We start from the raw sequence: 23307 nt of genomic DNA, 5'->3' as shown, positions 1-23307 counted from the left end.
AGCAAATATTTCTTACTGCCACAATATTATTGTGTGGGAGCCATTTTTTACTAAAAATATATTAGAAGATTTGACTGCTACAGGTAAAAAAAAGTTAATGTGTTCCAATTATCTTAAAAATAAATAGTCCGCTATACAAAAACCATGTAGATCTATGTAAGCAATGCTTAAAACATTGGCAGGATAATCTGTATGGATAATTTAAGTGTGAGAATGAAAAAGAGACCCAGAAGAAAATAAAAGAAACTGAGTCTCTGCACGTTGGATTGAGCTTAACAGAAAGGGTGCATGATCATGACAGTGACTGGACATAACTGAGAATGCCCAGGGTGGTGTCAGCTAATCAGTTGTAGGTAAAGTCACATTCTATGTCCTGGTTCAAACAAAGTGGCTAAATTACCAGTCCACTTAGTAGCCCTCTTTATAAACAAATTCCTTCTATCTTCCACAAAGGGAGTGTTTGTTAGGTTTTGAGATAAGGTACAGCTCATTACAGAGGGCATCCCTGTATAATACAGGTATATGTAATTACAGAGACAGGCAGAAAGATAACTTGATGAACAACTGTTTTTTTTTTAAGCCAAATTATATGCAACTATTTTATTATATGATAGGCAGACTAATTAGTTATTTTCTTCTGTCAATAACTACATTTCATTAATAGTGTGTTGTGCTTTATACTGGAAATTTGTTCATGTCAACAATGGCTTTTAAATTGCAGGAGATCACCAACCAAAGGCTGACATCAGTGAAATTGGTGCTCATATACATGTCTTTAATGGTCTAACAGTGTTTACAGAATTTTTGCAGAATTCACCTGTCCATTCTGTAAAGATTTTCCAGGTTTTAGAGTTGACCCCAGACAGAAAATAAAATCTAGCAAACATAGTTATGTCCTTTATTATTGTTAGTATACCTGTTAAAAAGTATAAATGACAAACATTTCTTTTTAAGCCCACTGTTTTTGTGTAAAATGAGTCTCTGTGCTTTTAGCGTTACAGCAGGGTCTGTAATACACTTCTGGGGGCACAAGTTTTTTGGATACTGTGAAGAGCTGTGGGAAGCTATGTGTTGTTAAGGCCCATCTTTGAAATGTGAGTACTCTTACAGATCTTAAGTTCAGAAACTTTTCTTCAGTAGTACACATGTGTATGTTGTGTCACAGTCTGGCAAAGTAGTAATGGGATAGGCTAATTCCTATGTCAATGCAGTCACAATGCTTCTTTACAATTAATAATTGCATAGGTTGCAAGCACGGAACAAAACAAGTAATCAGATCACAAAAAGTTGGCATCCCTAAATCCCTAATATAACACAAACATTCCAGTTATAAGCCATACCCTTTATAGCATAAATTCACAACACAATAGCTTGCTAGTATAAAAAATGGAAAATGTGATGGTTCAGGTGGCTGTAAAAGTCACTAGTAATGGACTGTTGGCCAGACTATTTCCATTTAATAAAAACTTTTTTTATTTTACTACTGCTTAAAGCAGAAGGAAAGGCTAATAAAGAGTTAATCTCAAGCTGCAGGCATACATTCAGTTCTCTCAATAGTGTCCTTAAGTTTCACCATATTTCTCCCGTTCAGATGATCAGAAGCCAAACAGGAAGAAAAAATACTGAGCTGTGTAAAGAAAGTTCCCATAATGCCTCGCTCCTGCACCAAGACCAAGACTGGTGTACATGCTCAGTTTGTAAGACTATGAGGAAGCTTCCTGCTGATTGGCTCAGATGCACATTCCTAAGGGATGGGGGTGAGTTCTTAGCATTCTTGAGGGAGCAGGAGAGGGGAGAGGGGAGAGAGCTGTGTGTTTCTGGCAGAGGAAAACAGACACAAGAAATCTTTTGACAGAGAACTCAGTGCAGTGTTTCTGTAAGTGCTTATGGCTGTATTTACATAGACCTTTCTGATAAAGCTTACTTAGTTTTTACCTTTCTTTCTCCTTTAAAAAGTACAAAACTAGCAGACATGGTAGGTTGATCTCAGACAACCTGGGCCAAGTGGATTTTTCAATGAGAACAGAGTTTTTGTTAATTTTTGAAATATAATTTATGTAAACTACACATATCAAGAGTAAGTGATCAAAACAGCTCCAAACAGTATGTTTAACTGCAATATGTTTTTTTTTAGCAGTGTAAGCATACTACTTGTTTTGGCCAAGCCCTTTATCTAATATATAGAAAGCATGGGATTAAGTACCCTGCCCTCCAGTCAGAAAAAATAGCATCATTGTCCAAATTCAGGGTTGTCTATGAAAAAGTCCATCATCAGTAAGATGACAGTTAAAACTGTGTGGGCCAATAAAGCATGCAACAAAGCTATGAGACAAGTTAAAAAAGAGATGGAAAAGGGTGTTGCAGCAAGGAGCAAAATTAATCCCAAATTATTTTTTTAAAATATGCAAATAGTAAAAAAATAAATCAAGGTGGGACGCTTATTATCAGAGGAAGGTAAGGAGGAAATTCAAAAGGTAAACAAAAGTCCAGGTGAATGGTATTCATCCCAGGGTACTAAATAAGCTTAAATCTGAGACTTTACTTGATTTTTTTTGTACCTTAAGTCTGCTAAAACATAATTTAAATATGAAATAAACCCAATAGAATTCTTTTACCTCCAATAAGAATTAATTATATCCTAAAGGACATGTAAAGCCTTCATTTGCCTACAATGTATATCAGTTGGGCACGTCTCCCCCACCCAAATGGTATCATTTGTACTACATATATCCCCTCCGTTTGCCAGCACCATCACATTTTCCTAAAGCAAATAGCAGCTTTCACCCGCCCGGTGGCCATTTTTCCTCTGATACATAACCAGTTACTGTATTTTTAAATCTACAAACAGCATACACACACAGACCCTTATTCAGCATACATTTCATCAAGAATACAGGCTCACACAGGCACAACTGTCTGATAAAAGTTCTGCTTTGTTTGAGCACTGTAATGGTAAAGCTGAGCTCAGGAGAAAAAAACTGAAGCAGGCAGTTAGAGCTGAGTTTTTATGGGAACCAGCAATGCCATCTCTTTACTGGCTGCTAGACTGGGGGGTGTGTTTAGTAATCTGAGCTTGGAACAACTGAGCATGTCTGGCAAGCCAGGAATCAAAGCAAATTCCTGATGGGGGGGGGCGAGTGGGCTAAAGGAGGAGAAGGAAATCTAAGTGATTAAGGAGATGTTGCAGCCTTACTATTAACCTCTGGACAACCAGAGTGGCAGGTATTGAAAGTTTCAAAGAGGCTGTTCACTGATTAAATTTTTGTTTACAAGTCCTTTAACTGGGATCAAGTACAAGGTATAATTTTCTTATTACTAAGAAAAAGGAAATCATTATAAAAAATTTAATTATTTGATTATAATGGAGTACATGAGAGATTGACTTCCCGCAATTTGGAACATTCTGGATAACGGGTTTATGAATAACAGATCCCATACCTGTAGTATACTGCTAATAAACCACATTGCAAGAAAAATACTGCTTAGAGCTTTGATCTTTTATCATCTACTTGCAGTTACCTTTGATCTGCAGCCATACCAATATTAACCAGCTACCATAGTTTGGGACGATAATGTTGTAAATTACAAATGAACGAAAAATCTCTAGTTTCTCATTAATGGCACAAAGGAGACGTAGGAATGAAAATGCATTTTGACGGAATCCTATCAATGAGAAACATTTTCACAATAATTACTAAATCCTAAATTTGTTTTAGTTGGCAATTCCTCATGCAACAATGGATAGCTCCAATGGTGCCATCAACATAACTGTGATAACCATCAGTGAACCTAGCTACTAAGGATACTCACTATTTGCTTCATGTCGTGCTATCTGCCTTGCAAGTTAAGTTCCACATCTCCAAATGCAGACAGGGTATAACCTGTCAGAAGCAATATGCCTATGTTTAAAAAAAAAAAATGATACAACTGCTACTATTTCCAGTAAGATTGCATTTTTTAAGCAATGCTTGATACAGAGTAAATCAATGTGCGTAAAAGGAACTTTAAAATGATAGACTACCCAAGACAAACTTTAAAGGGGACCTGTCACCCTAAGAAATAATTCCCAGTTGTTTTCTATCGTGTTTGTTAAGCAAAATAAACTTCACTTGCACTATAACAATTGTTTTAATCTTATTTATTTCAGCCTTGGAATTCACAATTGCAGTAAGCAAGCATGTACTATTTTGTGGACACTGTTTTTAAGGAAAGCTTTGCACCATGAAAATTTTTTTTTAGTGACAGTATGGGGGGGATCTGATACCCATGTCCATGCACTCGTAATAAAAGTAGATGGTGAGGAGGGAGGGGGAATGTGAGGAGTACAGCAACATCTAAGAAGTTCTGAATTGAAAGTGAGATTAACTGTCTGCCCCACCTCTATGCCTAAAGTAGATTTATCAACAATTGGATTTTTGTGGTTTTAGAGGTTTTTGAAACCATGACTAAATTAATTTCCACTAAAACCACAAATGTCAAGTGATTTATTAAAACATCCTTTTAAAAAAACAAAAAACAAAAAAAGAAAAGCAAACCTCTAATACCACAAAGGAAAAGAAGATCTTCCAACTGGAAACAGGACAGCTGCCAATGACTAGACATCACCTTGATGGCTCTTAGATGGTGCATTCTTTCTTTTGTTGCAGTTTTGTCGCATAATAAATGATGAAAAACGTGTGGTTTTCCCATGAAAAATTTGAGTTTTAGTGCAAAAAAAAACACAAATCATAAAAAAAATAATAAAATATGAACATTAGTAAATGCCCCCCTTAATATTTCATAAGTAAATGTAAAATTTTGGGGAACTCTTTTGAGGAATTCCCAGATAACTCTTCTGAGGAATACCCAGATAACTCTTTTGAGGAATACCCAGATAACTCTTTTGAGGAATACCCAGATAACCAGTGATGTATGTACACAAAAAAATCTTTAGAGGGTGCGCAAAGAAAACTGTATCCATCCCCCTTCCTGCCCACCCACTCGTGTCACACCTGAGAGTAAGCAGGGATTTCTACGACTATAGAGAAAGCTGACACTCCTGTCAAGCCCCCCTTATACTCGGGACCAAATGCAACCTGCTTCCTCTATAGTTACACCACTGCATATAAAATCAGTTCAGATTCATTCAGTGCAAGTCAACGTTGTAAAACAATGTAATGTATATTGCTATAACAGAAAGGCAATTAATTAATTAATATGGTACATTTTTAAATACATTTTTTAGAATATTGCATCATTGCCCAAAGCCTTTTAAATCAAGTCTCATCACTGCCCATTGCCTTTAACATCCCAGAACAGGTGTTCTTTTGCTGGTCTGGCATAACAAATCTTGAAAATCTTAGTCAATATTAAATCTAAAAATTTTGGATATTTTTCATACCAACTGATCTGTCAAATCGATTGGCTTGTTGGATTGATTTCTGTGATTAAGAAGTCGAATGTGCAGGAAGCTTGCAGGAAAATTTCAGCATTCTTAAATCAAGCACTGACAAATCAGCACCTATCTTTTAGACCTTTGTAAATTCCTCCCTATATCGATTTCTTACTAAAATCATTATGCCATTGCTGTCCTTAAAAGAATCAGATATCATCTCTGTGTATGCAGCACAATGAAAACAATACAGCCGGAAGGATTTTGGCTAATAACACGACAACCTATTTCTTCAAAGGAAAACCCACATATTTCAAATTTGTGTCAATGATTTGTTGCTAAACAACTTTTTTGTTTGCAGCTGAATCATCCCTCTTTTCTAACATACAATGAGAAGGGAGTGTTCCACCTTCCCAACTAGTCCCTTATTTGCTTAGCATACTGTACATAAATGTACACAGCTGCTGCATTATATTCTGCTGGACAATGATCTGGGTCCTCCTTGCTCTATTGAACCTCATTGTCCCTCTTTCCGCTGAAAGTTACACTTTTTATATTAATTCCAATATTTTGTAATCACTTAATGCTACGGTATTCCCAACACCTATTCATTACCACATTTCAGCTCCTCCCCAGCAGTGCATATTTTGTGCATGCTCACACAGTAGCACAGGTTAATAAATCTTTCCTACAGGTGGGTCTGTAAAGTGTACATACACGGACATACACTTACACATGCACACTATTTACCTGGACCCTATGTGCCTTTTTGAGCAAGAGCTTTGTCTTAAGCTAGTCATATATTGTATGTACTGACAAAACAATTTTCTAAAATAAAATTACAACTGTACCCAGCTGTATGTGTGTGCATGTGTATATGTCTCATGATTTGGTTTATAGCACATTTATTCATTTTAAATACGCTACATTGTCTAGTTGTAGAAGTACATTTTTCAGGTAGTACAGAACACCCCGGGACAAATCACTTCAGTTCTAGTCCTGTTAATCTCCTGTTCATACTTGTTCTGTGCTTTGTTTTTTATTCTGAGTGTTATGATGCGTATTTCCACTGAATTTGTAGTCATGAAATACATCATTAATTCAGACACCTTGATAACAAGGCTACATAAAACATTATTACCGACCTGTTACTCTTTCCATCTGTTACTGTATTACAACTCTTGTAGGAATTCCGTCTATTATTGCACTATAATTTATAGCAGGGATCGAAACATATGGCCCTTTGACTTACTGTGAACAGTAGCCCCCCCCCCCCCCATTCCTTGGATTGCTAAGAACAGGCTGAGAAGCATTTTATTTTTATTAACTTGCAAGCAGACAATCCTGTACATCCAAGAAGCTGGGGGCCTTAACAACATGATATATTTATAGTATGATAGAAATAATTATTAATAGTTTAAATTACTTGTTTATAGCACTTGTAAACAGAGATCATGGCAAATCATGCCATAATATAATATAATATATTCTAAAACTGGGGGTGATTCCAAGCAATAATTGTTGTATATTTGGTTTAAATACAAACAAATTCCACTCATAAGTACTGAAACAAGCTTAACACCTATTTCTTCTACAGCTGATTAGTCATTGCACAGACAGGACAGGACAAGTAAGGTTTGTGCTGTAACTTTGTACAGATGGCTTATTTAATCCTGCTATGGCCTCATATGTGTTTGCAGTGCATAATATTAAATACTATTAATGTATTTACCAATAGGTATTATGTTTCATTTACTAATATTAAGCAATATGTTAAGTGAATTTACCCATAGAATGCTAAAATCATGTTATTTTACCAATGTAACAATGACCTCCATGGGCTGTAAGGTGGTATATTTAATACATTTGCACTAAGATTGTGCAAGGTTTTAGTACTTATGTAATTGACTGCTTGTAAACAAACATTGATTTGACTGTCTGCAGTGCTCAGACATTTCATCCACTGTAACTTAGGTACTGTATGATAGTGACAGTACAGGAGCCATAGCACTGGCAGAAAACATATCAGACTTCACTCTATACTATTTGCTTTACATTTATAATTCCATTGTGACAGTTTGATCTAATTTTGTAAGCAAGCTGTCATTCAGATTAAACTTGCAAACAAAATGCAGATTTGCACAAGGCCTTAATTTGATACCTAGAACACTGGCATTTAGAGTCCTGAATCATGGCTGCTTTGATAATTCAATATTCGATCTTTCAGTAGCTACTACAGCAAATAAATTACTGTCTTGCATAAAAAGGGCATTAACTCGATGGATGAAAACATAATTTTGTCCCTGGTAAGGCATCACCTTAAGTATGCAGTGCAGTTTTGGGCTCCAGAAGGATATTAATGAGCTAGAGGGAGTGCAGAAATGTGCAACTAAACTGGTAAAGGGGATGAAAAATGTAAACTATGATGTTAGACCATCAAGGTTGGGGTAGCTTTCTATGGAAAAAAGGCGCTTGCGAGGGGACATGATTACTCTGTACAAGTACATTAGGGGGGATTATAGACAGATAGGCTGTGTTCTCTTTTCCTGTTAAAAACAATCAGCGCCCTTCTGAGTGATGTTGTAATGGCAAATTCTATGAATGCCTTTAAGAATGGCTTGGATGGTTTCTTGACCAAGATTAATATACAAGGCCACTGTGATCTCAAGTTAGTTAGCTGGAATAGTTATTGTAAATGCATATATAGTTTAAATATTTGTATATATGTACATTGGGGTTTAACCGGAAGGGATTAACTTGATGGACTTTGTTTTTTTTCAGTTCAGCTTAACTATGTAACTATGACCTGGGTTTACTAAGCTCGAAACAAGATTACATATATAAAATCACTGCTGAATAAGTCATTGGTTTACCCCCCAAATAAGTGCCTGTCTACTTTTTTGTATAATGTGTTCCCTTTGCTGAGGTCCAGGGCATAGCACATGGGCCCCATGTCCACTTCATGGCAAATACAACTAAAACTGCTTATATGTGTACAGGCCTTTAGAGTTCAAAAAAACACACAATAATCATATTGGAGCATATAGGCACTGATATACATGTACAAAAGTACATACAAACACAGAGATGAAAACAGGCATGAAAACCAAAACGCAAAGATACACAAACATGCACAAGCAAATATGTACACATTCACCATAGGCTGGGAAATTCTTGTTTGAAAAAATAGTACAAGATGACCTTTGCAACAATATATACATGGGATGTAATTCATTGCATCTGCATTTTTCCACCAGGCTGGAAAAGGACTATTCTATCTGCTCCTCATCTTTCTAACCAGCACTCTGTGATTTCTGTGATCAAGCGCAGTAGGAACAAAGCTGCACAAAGGAAGATTCCTGGGGCTAATTTCTGAATGGTGCTTTCAACAAACAATCGTATAAACTTGTGAAAACCTCACAAAAATGTATTTTTCTACTGGGAGTGCTATTGGGTTGATGTCCAGCAGACTGATAAATTAAAGGGGTTAGCAGGGGCAAAGGACCAGGGGTCTCCTATAAGCTGAGATCAGGTCCTTGTTACTTTATATCAAACATACAGGGGAAGCTGCAGGGCTCAGCATGGGGCCATCATATTGTTGCTGCTTGCAGTCACTTCTGCCCCCAGTGCAGGTCAGAATGTTTTTTTGTAATTATATTATATCTTATTGAGCAAATGTACATAAGCTATTACAACTACATATGTTTAGTAAAAGTAAAAAAAATATGTATTTGCCAACATTTTAAATGCATGTAACTTTGAGTGGTTAGACACATACTTAGACCAATCTTGTTTGAATTTGCCCCATACATGGTCTAGATTGCCAGCAATGACAGAGACTACAGGATCTCTTAGAGAAACTATGCAGTTTTTTGGCCACTTACTTATTATTCTATAGGGTTTAGACATTTTTTCATCATCAATTTCTTTGGACCCCCTTTACTTTACAAAAGCTGCACAAACAAGTATACAAATATAGTCTTAAAAGTAATCATGCCATAGTTCCACTCTCATCTAATGGTTAACAGCTGTTTAGTGGTAAGCCCACCTTTCCTTTTTACTATAATTCCATTGGGCCATTGGTTAGGTTCTAGTAGATCAGCCTTCACAACAGAGAAATCCAGATTGCATGCCTTGATGTTGTTATCAACCAGGCTTATTTACCAATGTGTATAATTAGAATCTGCTCAATTCCAATCAGATGTTTGCACAGGTTGAATGGCATTATGTGCCAGTGTGTGCCGGTGAGGGTTAAGGCCCCAAACGAGGATGTCCAAACTGACACCCACTAGGAAGTCAGAAAGATGAAGGAAGTTCAACAAAGCTTTGTTGGGGCCTTCCAATAAGGATGTGGAGGCAGGAAAAGCCCCCCTCTGCTGTGTTTTAGAATTGGTCCTGATGCAACTTATCCAGTGTGTAACATTTGTTTGATACCCAAGACAATATAGCTCAGCAAAATGAAAACACATATCAAGTCTTTGTCTGAAGAATGGAAGTCAGCAAAGATACCATAAAATGGTAACCAAGCTAGCAAAGGAGAATAGCAAAACAAAATCTAATTAACTGCCTCAGCACTGCTTAAATGAATAGTGACTCTGCTTTATTATCACACACAATGATCAACATCTAACGGAAATTAAAGTCTATCTGATTCAAGCATTACATGCCATTTGTATAATGCTATGGGCACCAACGGGAAGCAAAATACATTGAAAGCTTTTGAGCTTTTGCCAAGCAAAAGAATACCCCCTGATGTCCTAGGGTGACACTTGAAAGGTACTTTAGTGAAGTTCATTTCCCTGTAATCTAAGCAGATGATAAAAGGCAGCCTTTCTCTTTTGCACCATCTGTCCAACAGACAGTGCTGGATGAATGGTTTTACTGCAAGCAGCTTTGCCTCCTGTATGAGTTCTTTTACCTGATCTATGCAATCTGACATACTCATATGAAACATATCTAACATACAGCATACATCCTCTGTGGTTCATTAGAGATGTGCTGCACTGGGGTCTGTCTCCTCGCCATGTTATAGAATGAACGAATTAGCATGACAATAGCTTATTGATTATCCAAGCATGTTATACACCCATCAGCTGCTGGAAGCTGCAACATAGCAACACTGGAAAAAAATGTCCTTTTTTATGTGCCTGTCTCTTTATTCTGCAATTCCATGGTGACAGATGACGTTCTTTGTAATAAAGGTCCCTAGTGATTGTGTTAGTGCGCCACACAGGCATATAATTTGTGCCCCATGTTCTATCATCCTTTGTTTGCCCTATAACTGGTCATCCAGCAGCCTGATGGCATGATACGGGATGGAAATGGTGTCACATATCTCAGGTGAAATGACACTGTCATATACAAGCCACACACCCCCATGAGCAATAATGAATGGACATGACAGAGATGTCTCCTATCTGTGCTCCATACGGCTCTCCCATGGGGACTTCTATTGCCAGAGGCTACTGGCGAGCTGACAATCCAGACAAACTCGTCCACACACATAATTTTGTGACCATGTAAAGACTTTCTCAGCAAACAAAAACAGGAATTGAGTCTACATATAAAGTAGAACATAACAAGGGGCTGCCCATTTAATGAAATAGCCCTGTCCTCTTTGTTACCAGGTACTGATCACTTACCCACTTGCCAGACAGAGAGGAGCTGAAGGCACGCCAGAAAGCAGCGGGGATTTAACATTTTCCTGCTTTTTCCTGTTCTGAGGTTATCAATAAAAGAGCAGAGCAGTGTGGATCAGAGGGCACAGAGAGTATTCCTTAGGGAATGGATTACTTCTAGCAGCGCTTCTTCATGGCTACAGCAGTTTCTCTTAGGCTCCCTGCTCTCAGCCACTGGCAACAGGGAGAAGAAGCAAGGAAAACGGCTTCCCAGGCAAGCGCTGCCTCAAAGGCAGATTAGACCTGCCTCATCTGCAGAGAGGGTTAACTGGGGCTGAAGCACACGCCTCCCCAGCAGCTGATTGGTTCCCTTCTGGAGCCTCTATGCTGCTGCTTTGGGCTCACACAAAATCCAGACAGAAGGTGATCAGGAATGTTGCCTGCAGTACCCAGTATCTGCCTTAAACACCTGTGTACAGGAGACTGGCATTCCTTAGCAGCAATCTGCAGCCTGTAAACTGGACTACAACTCTTGGCTGTCTGGGTATCATGGGAGTTGTAGTACAGCAAAATAAGCAACCTGTTTCTGTTGTACAGTATCTAAGAAGCCTATTCTGACAAACACCTGCACTCACATATAGGTTACAGAATATTAACATTTGTATTTTTAAATCTACAATGTACAAAAATATCCCAGTGTGTATATATTACAGCATGACATTCATGAGAGCAAATTAGGTAAATAATATAAGAAGAAAATAATACACATACCAAGTATATACAGAGAAACTTTATTTAACAATAATGATTCAAATATTACAAGAGTATAGTTAAGCATATTTGCATCCCATAGTATTTAAATGGCTATACTTGAAACAACATTCTTATTATTAACACATATTTCTAATCTGCCAACATATTCTGCAGCACTGACACAGGAGTCAAACAAAGTACAAATACTGACACATGTAGGAGGTAATATGGGCCCTGTCTATTATAATTTACAGTTCAATAAAATACTTCAAAGTGCCCTCTTCTGCTTTAAACTGTTATTAACACCAGTGAAAAGCACATGAGAGTGCACATTGCGAAGTAATAACAGTATTACACCTATATATTTTGTTTTTTTTTCTTCATAAGACCTCATCACTAACTCTAAAGCAGAAGAGGGCACTTTGGAGTATTTAATTGATCTGCCTCTGACCTGGGACATGAGGTATCTGAAGTGAGGAGCATACACTGAAAATTGCACTTATTTATATTTGTAAAAGGTATTAGAATTTACAGTCTAAATGATAACGAGGTATAAGAAACAAGGTGTGGTGATGGGTGAGATATGAGGGGTAATTTACAAAGTTGAAGGGAGGTTGCAAAGTGCAAAAACAGGCATAATCCTCCATTTAAGAAGAAAAGTTGCCAGCACTCACATTTAGCCCACGAATCCCTTATACATTTAAGGTGTTAGTACCACATTTTGGCCAAAATATGTAAGCTCGCATTCCACATCAAGGCCACTCATTTTACAAAAGTCCTCCTCTGTAGTGGGCACATAATGGCTGTACATGTATGGGATCCCTTGTACAGAAAGCTTAGAAATATGGAGGCCATCTTATAAAGTCCATTTTAAACAAATATTTAGTGATGAGCGAATCTCTCCCGTTTCACCCAGAACTTTGTGAAACAACAAAAAATTTGCGAAACAGCAAAATAATTGTGAAATGCATTGAAGTCAATAGGTGACAATTTTTTTTACGCAAGACAATTTTCTTCTTATGTGAGGCAATTCCTTCTTAAGCGTGCAACTTTTTCTCACTTCAAACGCATTAAAGTCAATGGCTGTTTTTTTCTCACTTCTACTGCGCAACAACACACAACTTATTTTTCACTCCAAATACATTAAAGTAATGTGGCGTTTTTTCTCGCAGCTAATTTTTGCCTCGGTTTTGCAAAATAATTCAGCAGAATTTCACCACAAATACATGCCTGGTGAAAAAAATCGCTCATCACTACAAAAAATTTATTTTAAAATGAATTCCTTTTTCTTTCTAAAAATAAAACAGTATCTTGTACTTGATACTACCTAAGCTCCATGAATCCATATTGGGGGGGGGGGGGGGGGGGGGGGGGGGGAAATAACTTAAAATTAAATATACTGTAGTTCCCCTATGTTGACATGGCTATATTGGACAGGAGACCTAAGGTAAAACCCAAAAAGAAAAGCTGATAACTGAAACAAATATTTGTCAATGCTAAAAAAGAAAAGTATAAGGCATAGCAGAGGCCATGCCTAAGAGTGCTTTAATCTACCCTATTTACTTTACCTGAAAAGTGTGTAAAACTTCTTGTCAGACAACTGCAATGCGAGTCTCTAAGGCAGTGTTGTTTTGGGCACTTGTTTGGGCTTCTTTAAAAAAAACAAAACAAAAAAAAAAACTACAGCACCACATGCCTAGCGGTTGTGTTATAAAAGATGCAACATTTTTTACAGGTGCAGTAACTTATAGCAACAAATAAGATGTTATTATTAAAACAGGTGACCAGGAAATATGTTCTTATTACAAGATCTGTAGAAAACTGTCATACAAGCTCTTGCGCTGACATTAGTCCTGATACAACTACTATACATCCCAGTTTTGCTATTGCACTAGTCTAATATGTTTATATAACATATGCTTAACCCTTTAAGTGCCAAGGGACGTAGATTCTACGTCCCAGGTACCAAGGGACCAAAGTGCCATGGGACGTAGAATCTACGTCCAATGGCACTGTCGGGTTTACAAGCGCTGCGCTCGCTTTTAAAGCAGCGCAGCGCTTGTAAACCCCTCAGATCCCCCTAGGCAACGAGCAATGAAGACATACTTACCGATCCGGGTCCCCCAGCCGCACCGATCGCGTCGCCAGCCAATGACAGCAGTGGACACGCGTTGATGACGTGTCCACTGCTGTCCCTTTAAATAGCGCCGCCTACTGTCGGCTCCCTCACTCCTGCTGCGCACTTGGGACAAGATGGAGCTCCCCTGCTGCCTTCCTGCTGGATTGATCGCCCCTGATCGCCCCTGATCGTCTGCCTGCCTTGGGTAAGCTGAACTACAACTCTCTACCACTTGCTTATTTCTATCTCAACTGTCTAAAAAAATTTTTTTTTTTTTTTTTTGCATTTTTTCTTCTATCTTTGTCATTATTACACTTTTGTACACATACACACTTATTTACAACTTTCCCAAGCACACACAGACACTTACACACACACTTACACTTACACTTTTTTTTTTTTTTTTTTTTTTTTTTTTCTTTCTTTCTTTTCTTTTCTTTCTGTCTTTGCTTTCTTTGGCAGTCTTTTTTTTTACTAAAACTTTATTTCTGATCTTGCTCTATAATTATCTGATTTATTTGGTTGCATTTTAGTGTTTTTTTGGCATTTTCATAATTGATTTCTGTTTTTGAATTATTCTATTGCACTGTAACTTTTTTATTGCTATTTGGTGCTGAATTTGCAGTGACGTTGGTGGATCCAGGGCTCTGACCACCGATTTCATTGCAATTATTGTTCTTCTGTTGGTTTAGGTGGTTTTATTGGATTTTACGGTGTTTTATCTTTGCATTGTTCTTTATTGTGTGTTTAGTGCCCCCAAAAAGGTTGCTTTTGCAGTGACATTGGTGGATCCAGGGCTCTTACCGATTTCATTGCAACTATTGTTCTTTGATTGCTTTTAGTGGTTTTATTCCATTTGATTTCAGTTGTTCTAGAAAGGTCCAGAGGTGCTAAGATTGTTCTGGTAGTTTCTATTGCCAAGGGTTAGGCTGATGCCACACGAGGCGTAGGGCTGATTTTTTCAGCAAGTGGAAAAACGCTTGCCGAAAATTCAGCCCTACGCCTGCTACTTGTTCCTGCACCCGAATGAATGGGATACGCTCGGGTGCAGGCACGTGTAGCCGATATACGCATGAAAACGCGAGACTTTGCATTCTCACGCGTTTTCATGCGTATATCGGCTACATGTGCCTGCACCCGAGCGTATCCCATTCATTCGGGTGCAGGCAAAAAAAAAGGGGTGCATAGAGTGCAGCCCCAATATTATGCATTTTCAGGTTTGGCGGCCATGTACTTATGTGCAACCAGACATAGGTATCGTTTTATTCAGGGGAACTTGCAGATTGATGGTTAGTAAGTTTTTGGTAGTTGCCATGGAGATTTTGGGGAGAAATCTAGGTTTTTTTATCTGGTTTTTCCTTGATTTCTGACCAAAGCGCTGACTTCTGCAAGGGACTGCGGCCACAATTTTCCATGTAGAAAGAGAAGAGTGGCGTCTCTGAATAGCTGAAGGTGTGCACTTTTCGTAAATATATAGATTGTGGGGGTATCTCACAGGTAGGGGGGGTTAACACTGAAAAACTGCAGGTAGTGCACATAGAGCGCAGCCCCCAAAATTTCAACTGAAATTGCCCTTATGCATTGCCCCTGTTTGGGGGCATTTGGTGGCCACGTCTTTATGTGCACCCATACATATGGGGTATCGTTTTATTCAGGGGAACTTGCAAATTGAGGTTTAGTAAGTTTTTGGTAGTTGCCATGGAGATTTTGGGGAGAAATCTAGGTTTTTTATCTGGTTTTTCCTTGATTTCTGACCAAAATCTAGGTTTGTATCTGGTTTTTCCTTGATTTCTGACCAAAGCGCTGACTTCTGCAAGGGACTACGGCCACAATTTTCCATGTAGAAAGAGAAGAGTGGCGTCTCTGAATAGCTGAAGGTGTGCACTTTTCGTAAATATATAGATTGTGGGGGTTATCTCACAGGTAGGGGGGGTTAACACTGAAAAACTGCAGGTAGTGCACATAGAGCGCAGCCCCCAAAATTTCAACTGAAATTGCCCTTATGCATTGCCCCTGTTTGGGGGCATTTGGTGGCCACGTCTTTATGTGCACCCATACATATGGGGTATCGTTTTATTCAGGGGAACTTGCAGATTGATGGTTAGTAAGTTTTTGGTAGTTGCCATGGAGATTTTGGGGAGAAATCTAGGTTTGTATCTGGTTTTTCCTTGATTTCTGACCAAAGCGCTGACTTCTGCAAGGGACTGCGGCCACAATTTTCCATGTAGAAAGAGAAGAGTGGCGTCTCTGAATAGCTGAAGGTGTGCACTTTTCGTAAATATATAGATTGTGGGGGTTATCTCACAGGTAGGGGGGGTTAACACTGAAAAACTGCAGGTAGTGCACATAGAGCGCAGCCCCCAAAATTTCAACTGAAATTGCCCTTATGCATTGCCCCTGTTTGGGGGCATTTGGTGGCCACGTCTTTATGTGCACCCATACATATGGGGTATCGTTTTATTCAGGGGAACTTGCAAATTGAGGTTTAGTAAGTTTTTGGTAGTTGCCATGGAGATTTTGGGGAGAAATCTAGGTTTGTATCTGGTTTTTCCTTGATTTCTGACCAAAGCGCTAACTTCTGCAAGGGACTGCGGCCACAATTTTCCATGTAGAAAGAGGAGAGTGGTGTCTTTGAATAGCTGAAGGTGTGCACTTTTCAGAAATATATAGTTTGCGGGGGTTATTTCACAGGTATGGGGGTGTTTAGACTAAATAACTGCAGATAGAGCACAGCCCCCCCTTATGCATTGCCCCTGTTTGGGGGCATTTGGTGGCCACGTCTTTATGTGCACCCATACATATGGGGTATCGTTTTATTCAGGGGAACTTGCAAATTGAGGTTTAGTAAGTTTTTGGTAGTTGCCATGGAGATTTTGGGGAGAAATCTAGGTTTTTATCTGGTTTTTCCTTGATTTCTGACCAAAATCTAGGGTTGTATCTGGTTTTTCCTTGATTTCTGACCAAAGCGCTGACTTCTGCAAGGGACTGCGGCCACAATTTTCCATGTAGAAAGAGAAGAGTGGCGTCTCTGAATAGCTGAAGGTGTGCACTTTTCGTAAATATATAGATTGTGGGGGTTATCTCACAGGTAGGGGGGGTTAACACTGAAAAACTGCAGGTAGTGCACATAGAGCGCAGCCCCCAAAATTTCAACTGAAATTGCCCTTATGCATTGCCCCTGTTTGGGGGCATTTGGTGGCCACGTCTTTATGTGCACCCATACATATGGGGTATCGTTTTATTCAGGGGAACTTGCAGATTGATGGTTAGTAAGTTTTTGGTAGTTGCCATGGAGATTTTGGGGAGAAATCTAGGTTTGTATCTGGTTTTTCCTTGATTTCTGACCAAAGCGCTAACTTCTGCAAGGGACTGCGGCCACAATTTTCCATGTAGAAAGAGGAGAGTGGCGTCTCTGAATAGCTGAAGGTGTGCACTTTTCAGAAATATATAGTTTGCGGGGGTTATTTCACAGGTATGGGGGTGTTTAGACTAAATAACTGCAGATAGAGCACAGCCCCCCCTTATGCATTGCCCCTGTTTGGGGGCATTTGGTGGCCACGTCTTTATGTGCACCCATACATATGGGGTATCGTTTTATTCAGGGGAACTTGCAAATTGAGGTTTAGTAAGTTTTTGGTAGTTGCCATGGAGATTTTGGGGAGAAATCTAGGTTTTTATCTGGTTTTTCCTTGATTTCTGACCAAAATCTAGGGTTGTATCTGGTTTTTCCTTGATTTCTGACCAAAGCGCTGACTTCTGCAAGGGACTGCGGCCACAATTTTCCATGTAGAAAGAGAAGAGTGGTGTCTCTGAATAGCTGAAGGTGTGCACTTTTCGTAAATATATAGATTGTGGGGGTATCTCACAGGTAGGGGGGGTTATCACTGAAAAACTGCAGGTAGTGCACATAGAGCGCAGCCCCCAAAATTTCAACTGAAATTCCCCTTATGCATTGCCCCTGTTTTGGGGCATTTGGTGGCCACGTCTTTATGTGCACCCATACATATGGGGTATCGTTTTATTCAGGGGAACTTGCAGATTGATGGTTAGTAAGTTTTTGGTAGTTGCCATGGAGATTTTGGGGAGAAATCTAGGTTTGTATCTAGTTTTTCCTTGATTTCTGACCAAAGCGCTAACTTCTGCAAGGGACTGCGGCCACAATTTTCCATGTAGAAAGAGAAGAGTGGTGTCTCTGAATAGCTGAAGGTGTGCACTTTTCGTAAATATATAGATTGTGGGGGTTATCTCACAGGTAGGGGGGGTTAACACTGAAAAACTGCAGGTAGTGCACATAGAGCGCAGCCCCCAAAATTTCAACTGAAATTGCTTTTATGCATTGCCCCTGTTTTGGGGCATTTGGTGGCCACGTCTTTATGTGCACCCATACATATGGGGTATCGTTTTATTCAGGGGAACTTGCAAATTGAGGTTTAGTAAGTTTTTGGTAGTTGCCATGGAGATTTTGGGGAGAAATCTAGGTTTTTATCTGGTTTTTCCTTGATTTCTGACCAAAATCTAGGGTTGTATCTGGTTTTTCCTTGATTTCTGACCAAAGCGCTGACTTCTGCAAGGGACTGCGGCCACAATTTTCCATGTAGAAAGAGAAGAGTGGTGTCTCTGAATAGCTGAAGGTGTGCACTTTTCGTAAATATATAGATTGTGGGGGTATCTCACAGGTAGGGGGGGTTATCACTGAAAAACTGCAGGTAGTGCACATAGAGCGCAGCCCCCAAAATTTCAACTGAAATTCCCCTTATGCATTGCCCCTGTTTTGGGGCATTTGGTGGCCACGTCTTTATGTGCACCCATACATATGGGGTATCGTTTTATTCAGGGGAACTTGCAGATTGATGGTTAGTAAGTTTTTGGTAGTTGCCATGGAGATTTTGGGGAGAAATCTAGGTTTGTATCTAGTTTTTCCTTGATTTCTGACCAAAGCGCTAACTTCTGCAAGGGACTGCGGCCACAATTTTCCATGTAGAAAGAGAAGAGTGGTGTCTCTGAATAGCTGAAGGTGTGCACATTTCGTAAATATATAGATTGTGGGGGTTATCTCACAGGTAGGGGGGTTAACACTGAAAAACTGCAGGTAGTGCACATAGAGCGCAGCCCCCAAAATTTCAACTGAAATTGCCCTTATGCATTGCCCCTGTTTTGGGGCATTTGGTGGCCACGTCTTTATGTGCACCCATACATATGGGGTATCGTTTTATTCAGGGGAACTTGCAGATTGATGGTTAGTAAGTTTTTGGTAGTTGCCATGGAGATTTTGGGGAGAAATCTAGGTTTTTTATCTGGTTTTTCCTTGATTTCTGACCAAAGCGCTGACTTCTGCAAGGGACTGCGGCCACAATTTTCCATGTAGAAAGAGAAGAGTGGTGTCTCTGAATAGCTGAAGGTGTGCACTTTTCAGAAATATATAGTTTGTGGGGGTTATTTCACAGGTAGGGGGGGTTAACACTGAAAAACTGCAGGTAGTGCACATAGAGCGCAGCCCCCAAAATTTCAACTGAAATTGCCCTCATGCATTGCCCCTGTTTGGGGGCATTTGGTGGCCACGTCTTTATGTGCACCCATACATATGGGGTATCGTTTTATTCAGGGGAACTTGCAGATTGATGGTTAGTAAGTTTTTGGTAGTTGCCATGGAGATTTTGGGGAGAAATCTAGGTTTGTATCTGGTTTTTCCTTGATTTCTGACCAAAGCGCTAACTTCTGCAAGGGACTGCGGCCACAATTTTCCATGTAGAAAGAGGAGAGTGGCGTCTCTGAATAGCTGAAGGTGTGCACTTTTCAGAAATATATAGTTTGTGGGGTTATTTCACAGGTAGGGGGGGTTAACACTGAAAAACTGCAGGAAGTGCACATAGAGCGCAGCCCCCACATTTTTAGCTGTAATTGCCCTTGTGCATTGCCCCTGCTTTGGAGTGTTTGGTGCCCATGTCTTTATGTGCACCCATACATATGGGGCATCATTTTATTCAGGAGAAGTTTGTCTTTCAAATATGCCTTTGCTAGAAAATTTTTATGAGATTTTTTTTTGTCAAATCCACATTTGATCATGCGTCCAAGTTTACGTTTTAGAAAAAAAAAAAAAAATGTCATAAAAAGTTCCAAATTTCACAATGCACTGACAAAAGGTATTTGGCTTTTGAGTGAAAACTACATTGCACCTAGAAACCTGAAGGTCTGTAGTTTCTAAAGATACCAAACATGAGGGGATATTTTAGATTTACATATAAGTTATGCTGCATTAACTGTTACAAGCGCTTTTCTGCTTTGTTCTGGTGTGATATTGTACTAAGTATTGCCTTAGTTTGGGGGTTACTTCTGGACAGGAACTGTGGGGTACCACCACATATTTGGTATCGTTGGAATTGGGAGTATCAGGGCTTTTACAAACAATAAAAAAAAGTGAGTAAAATTAACTTTTCTATGGAAAAAAACCTCAAAATATACAGAAATTTTTCATAATTTTATTTTTTTTTTACATATTTCACCCAAAATACACATCATATCTCCAGAAAAGTTATAAAATTTGGTATGTATGTCGAAGCCCAATTAGTGACGAAAAAAACGATATATAATTTCCCTAGTTTCGTGGAGGTTTTCCTACCAAAAAACATTGTTAAAGTGAATGAGTACAAAATGCTTAAAAAACGTCTGGCACTGGGGGGAACCGAAATGACGAATTCGGCTGGCACTTAAAGGGTTAATACCCAAGGCAATATGGCTCAGCAAAATGAAAACACCTCAAGTCTTTGTCAAAAGAATGGAACCAGCAAAGGAACAAAAAAATAAGCTAGCAGAGGTAAACGGCAAAACAAAATCTATGCGTAAAGCATTGGTTCACCTTTAAGTTAACTTTTAGTATGTTATAGAATTTCCTGTTCCTAGCAACTTTGCAACTGGTCTTCATTATATATTTTTTCATTGTTTTTTAATTATTTGCCTTCGTCTTGTACATCTTTCCAGCATTCAAATGGGGGTCACTGACCCCAGCAGTCAAAAACTATTGCTCTTCAGCTTACACTTTTTTTGTTACTTTTTATTCCTTATCTTTATATTCATATCCTGTTCTATTCATATTCCTGTCTCTCATTCAAACCACTGACTGATTGCTAAGGTAAACAAGATGCTAGCAATAAGATAGCTGCTGAAATTTCAAACTAGAGAGCTGCTGAAGAAAAAGCTAAATAACTGGAAACTATATTGTCTCAAAATATCTCAATATCTAAGTCTACGCCATACTAAAAGTTAATTTGAAGAGGAAACCCCCATTTAAATAAATAGTGACTGCTTAACAATCACACACAATGATCATCATCGGAACAGAAATTGAAGGCTATCTGGTTCATGCATTACATGCTATTTGTAAAATGCTATGGGCACCAATGGGGAACAAAATACACTGAAAGCTCTTAAGCTTTTGCCAAGCAGCAGAATACACCCTGATGTACTAAGGTGACACTTGAAAGGTACTTCAGTGAAGTTCATTTCCCTGTAATCTAAGCAGATGATGAAAGGCGGCCTTCCTAGTTTTGCACCATCTGTCCAACAGGCAGTGCTGGATGAATGGCTTTACTACAAGCAGCTTTGACTCCTATTTGAGTTCTTTTACGTGTTCTATGCAATCTGATGTCCTCATCTGTGGTCACTAACACCATACATTTTCTGTGGGTCATTAGAGATGTGCTGCACTGGGAACTTTCTCCTCACCATGTTATAGAATGAAAGCATTAGCATGACAATGGCTTATTGATTATCCAAGCATGTTATAAACCCATCAGCTGCTGGAGGCTGCAACATAGCAACACTGGAAAAATGCAACTTCCTATTATGTGCATGTCTCTTTATTCTGCAGTGCCAGGGTACTGTGTGATAGATGAGGTTCTATGTAATAAAGGTCCCTAGTGATTGTGTTAGTGTGCCACACAGGCAGATACTTTGTGACCCATGTTCTATCATCTTTTATTTGCCCTATAACTGGTTGTCCAGAAGCCTGATGGCATGATACGGGATGGAAATGGTGTCACATATCTCAGGTGAAATGACACTGTCATATACAAGCCACACATCCCCATGAGCAATAGTGAATGGACACAACAGAGATGTCTCCTATCTGTGCCCCATACTCATAGTGACTTCTATTGCCAGAGGCCAGTGGCAAGCTGACAAATCAAGACAAACTCGTCCACAGACATAAGTGTGTCTCCTTGTAGTGATTTTCCCTGCACATAGAAGCATGAATTGTGTCTCAATATAAAGTAGAACATAACAAGGGCCTGCACATTTCATAAAATATCCCTGTCCTGACTTTGTTACCAGGTACTGATCACTTACCCACTTGCCAGAGAGAAATGAGCTGAAGGCACACCAGAAAGCAGCGGGGATTTAACATTTTCTTGCCCCTTCCCGTACTGAGGTTATTAATAAGAGTGGGGTAGTGCGTATCCAGAGGGCACAGAGAGTGTTCCTTAGGGAAATGGTCACTTAATGATTCTTCATGGCTACAACAATTTTTCTTAGGCTCCCTGCTCTCAGCCACTGGCAACAGGGAAAAGATGCAGGGAAAACAGCTTCCCAGGCAAGTGCTGCCTCAAAGGCAGATTAGACCTGCCTCATCTGCAGAGAGGGTTAACTGGGGCCGAAGCACACGCCTTCCCAGCAGCTGATTGGTTCCCTTCTGGAGCCTCTATGCTGCTTGGGCTCACACAAAATCCTGGCAGAAGGTGATCCTGCCTTAATTACCTGTGTACAGGAGACTGGCATTTCTTGGCAGTAATCTGCAGCCTCTAAACTGGACTACAACTTCTGGCTGTCTTGGTATCATGGGAGTTGTAGTTCAGCAACATAAGCAGCCTGTTTCTGTTGTACAGTTTTTAAAAAGTTTAATTTGACAATCACCTGAAACATATAGGTTTCAGAATATTTGCATTTTTATTGGTTAATCTACAAAACACCAAAATATCCCAGCATGTATATATTGCAGCATGACATTCATGAGAGCAAATTAATAAAAATGAACCTTTCTATCTTGCTTTTAGGGGAAATTGAAAATTGAGTAATACCAAAAACACAACTACACTGTTACTGTAACACTTTCTTGCCACTGTATGTTATAACAAGGTTAAACTTGTTTTCTAACACAATCCAAGGAGACTGGGTTGCTGCTTGACAAACAATGCTGGGAATAACCCACAGTGCTCTAGGAGTGGACTCTTGGTATATAATATAGGAACAAAATAATACACATAGCAAATATACATACATGAACTTTAACACTAATGATTAAAACATTACAGGAATATACTTATGCATGGTTTTTGAATATAATGCACAAAGTGAAAACACCAGGGAGTGTTGGTTTCCCAATTAATAATGAACCAAATTATATAACATTTATGAAACCTACTGAACTGTTCCCCTGGTAGTTATAAGGGTTA

The 23307-nt window shown here is 39.1% G+C and overlaps 1 protein-coding gene across 7 annotated transcripts in view; it reads right to left on the bottom strand.

Annotated features, from left to right (window-relative positions):
- The window catches only part of ptprz1 (protein tyrosine phosphatase, receptor type Z1), a 137474-nt gene extending 115020 nt beyond the window's left edge, over window positions 1-22454 (bottom strand). For 6 of the 7 annotated variants that reach the window (XM_031897559.1, XM_031897560.1, XM_031897561.1 and 3 more), the window contains 1 exon segment: window positions 11014-11449. In XM_031897559.1, coding sequence (XP_031753419.1) covers window positions 11014-11071 — 58 coding nt within the window. In that variant the 5' untranslated portion in view covers window positions 11072-11449. 7 annotated transcript variants of the gene reach the window in all.
- Between the last annotated feature and the right edge of the window lie 853 nt (window positions 22455-23307).

The sequence above is a fragment of the Xenopus tropicalis genome, chromosome 3 (genome assembly GCF_000004195.4).
Source record: "Xenopus tropicalis strain Nigerian chromosome 3, UCB_Xtro_10.0, whole genome shotgun sequence".
NCBI classification, from domain to species: domain Eukaryota; kingdom Metazoa; phylum Chordata; class Amphibia; order Anura; family Pipidae; genus Xenopus; species Xenopus tropicalis.
The sequence above is the reverse complement of the archived record's forward strand: the minus strand, read 5'-3'. Positions and strand labels throughout refer to the sequence as shown.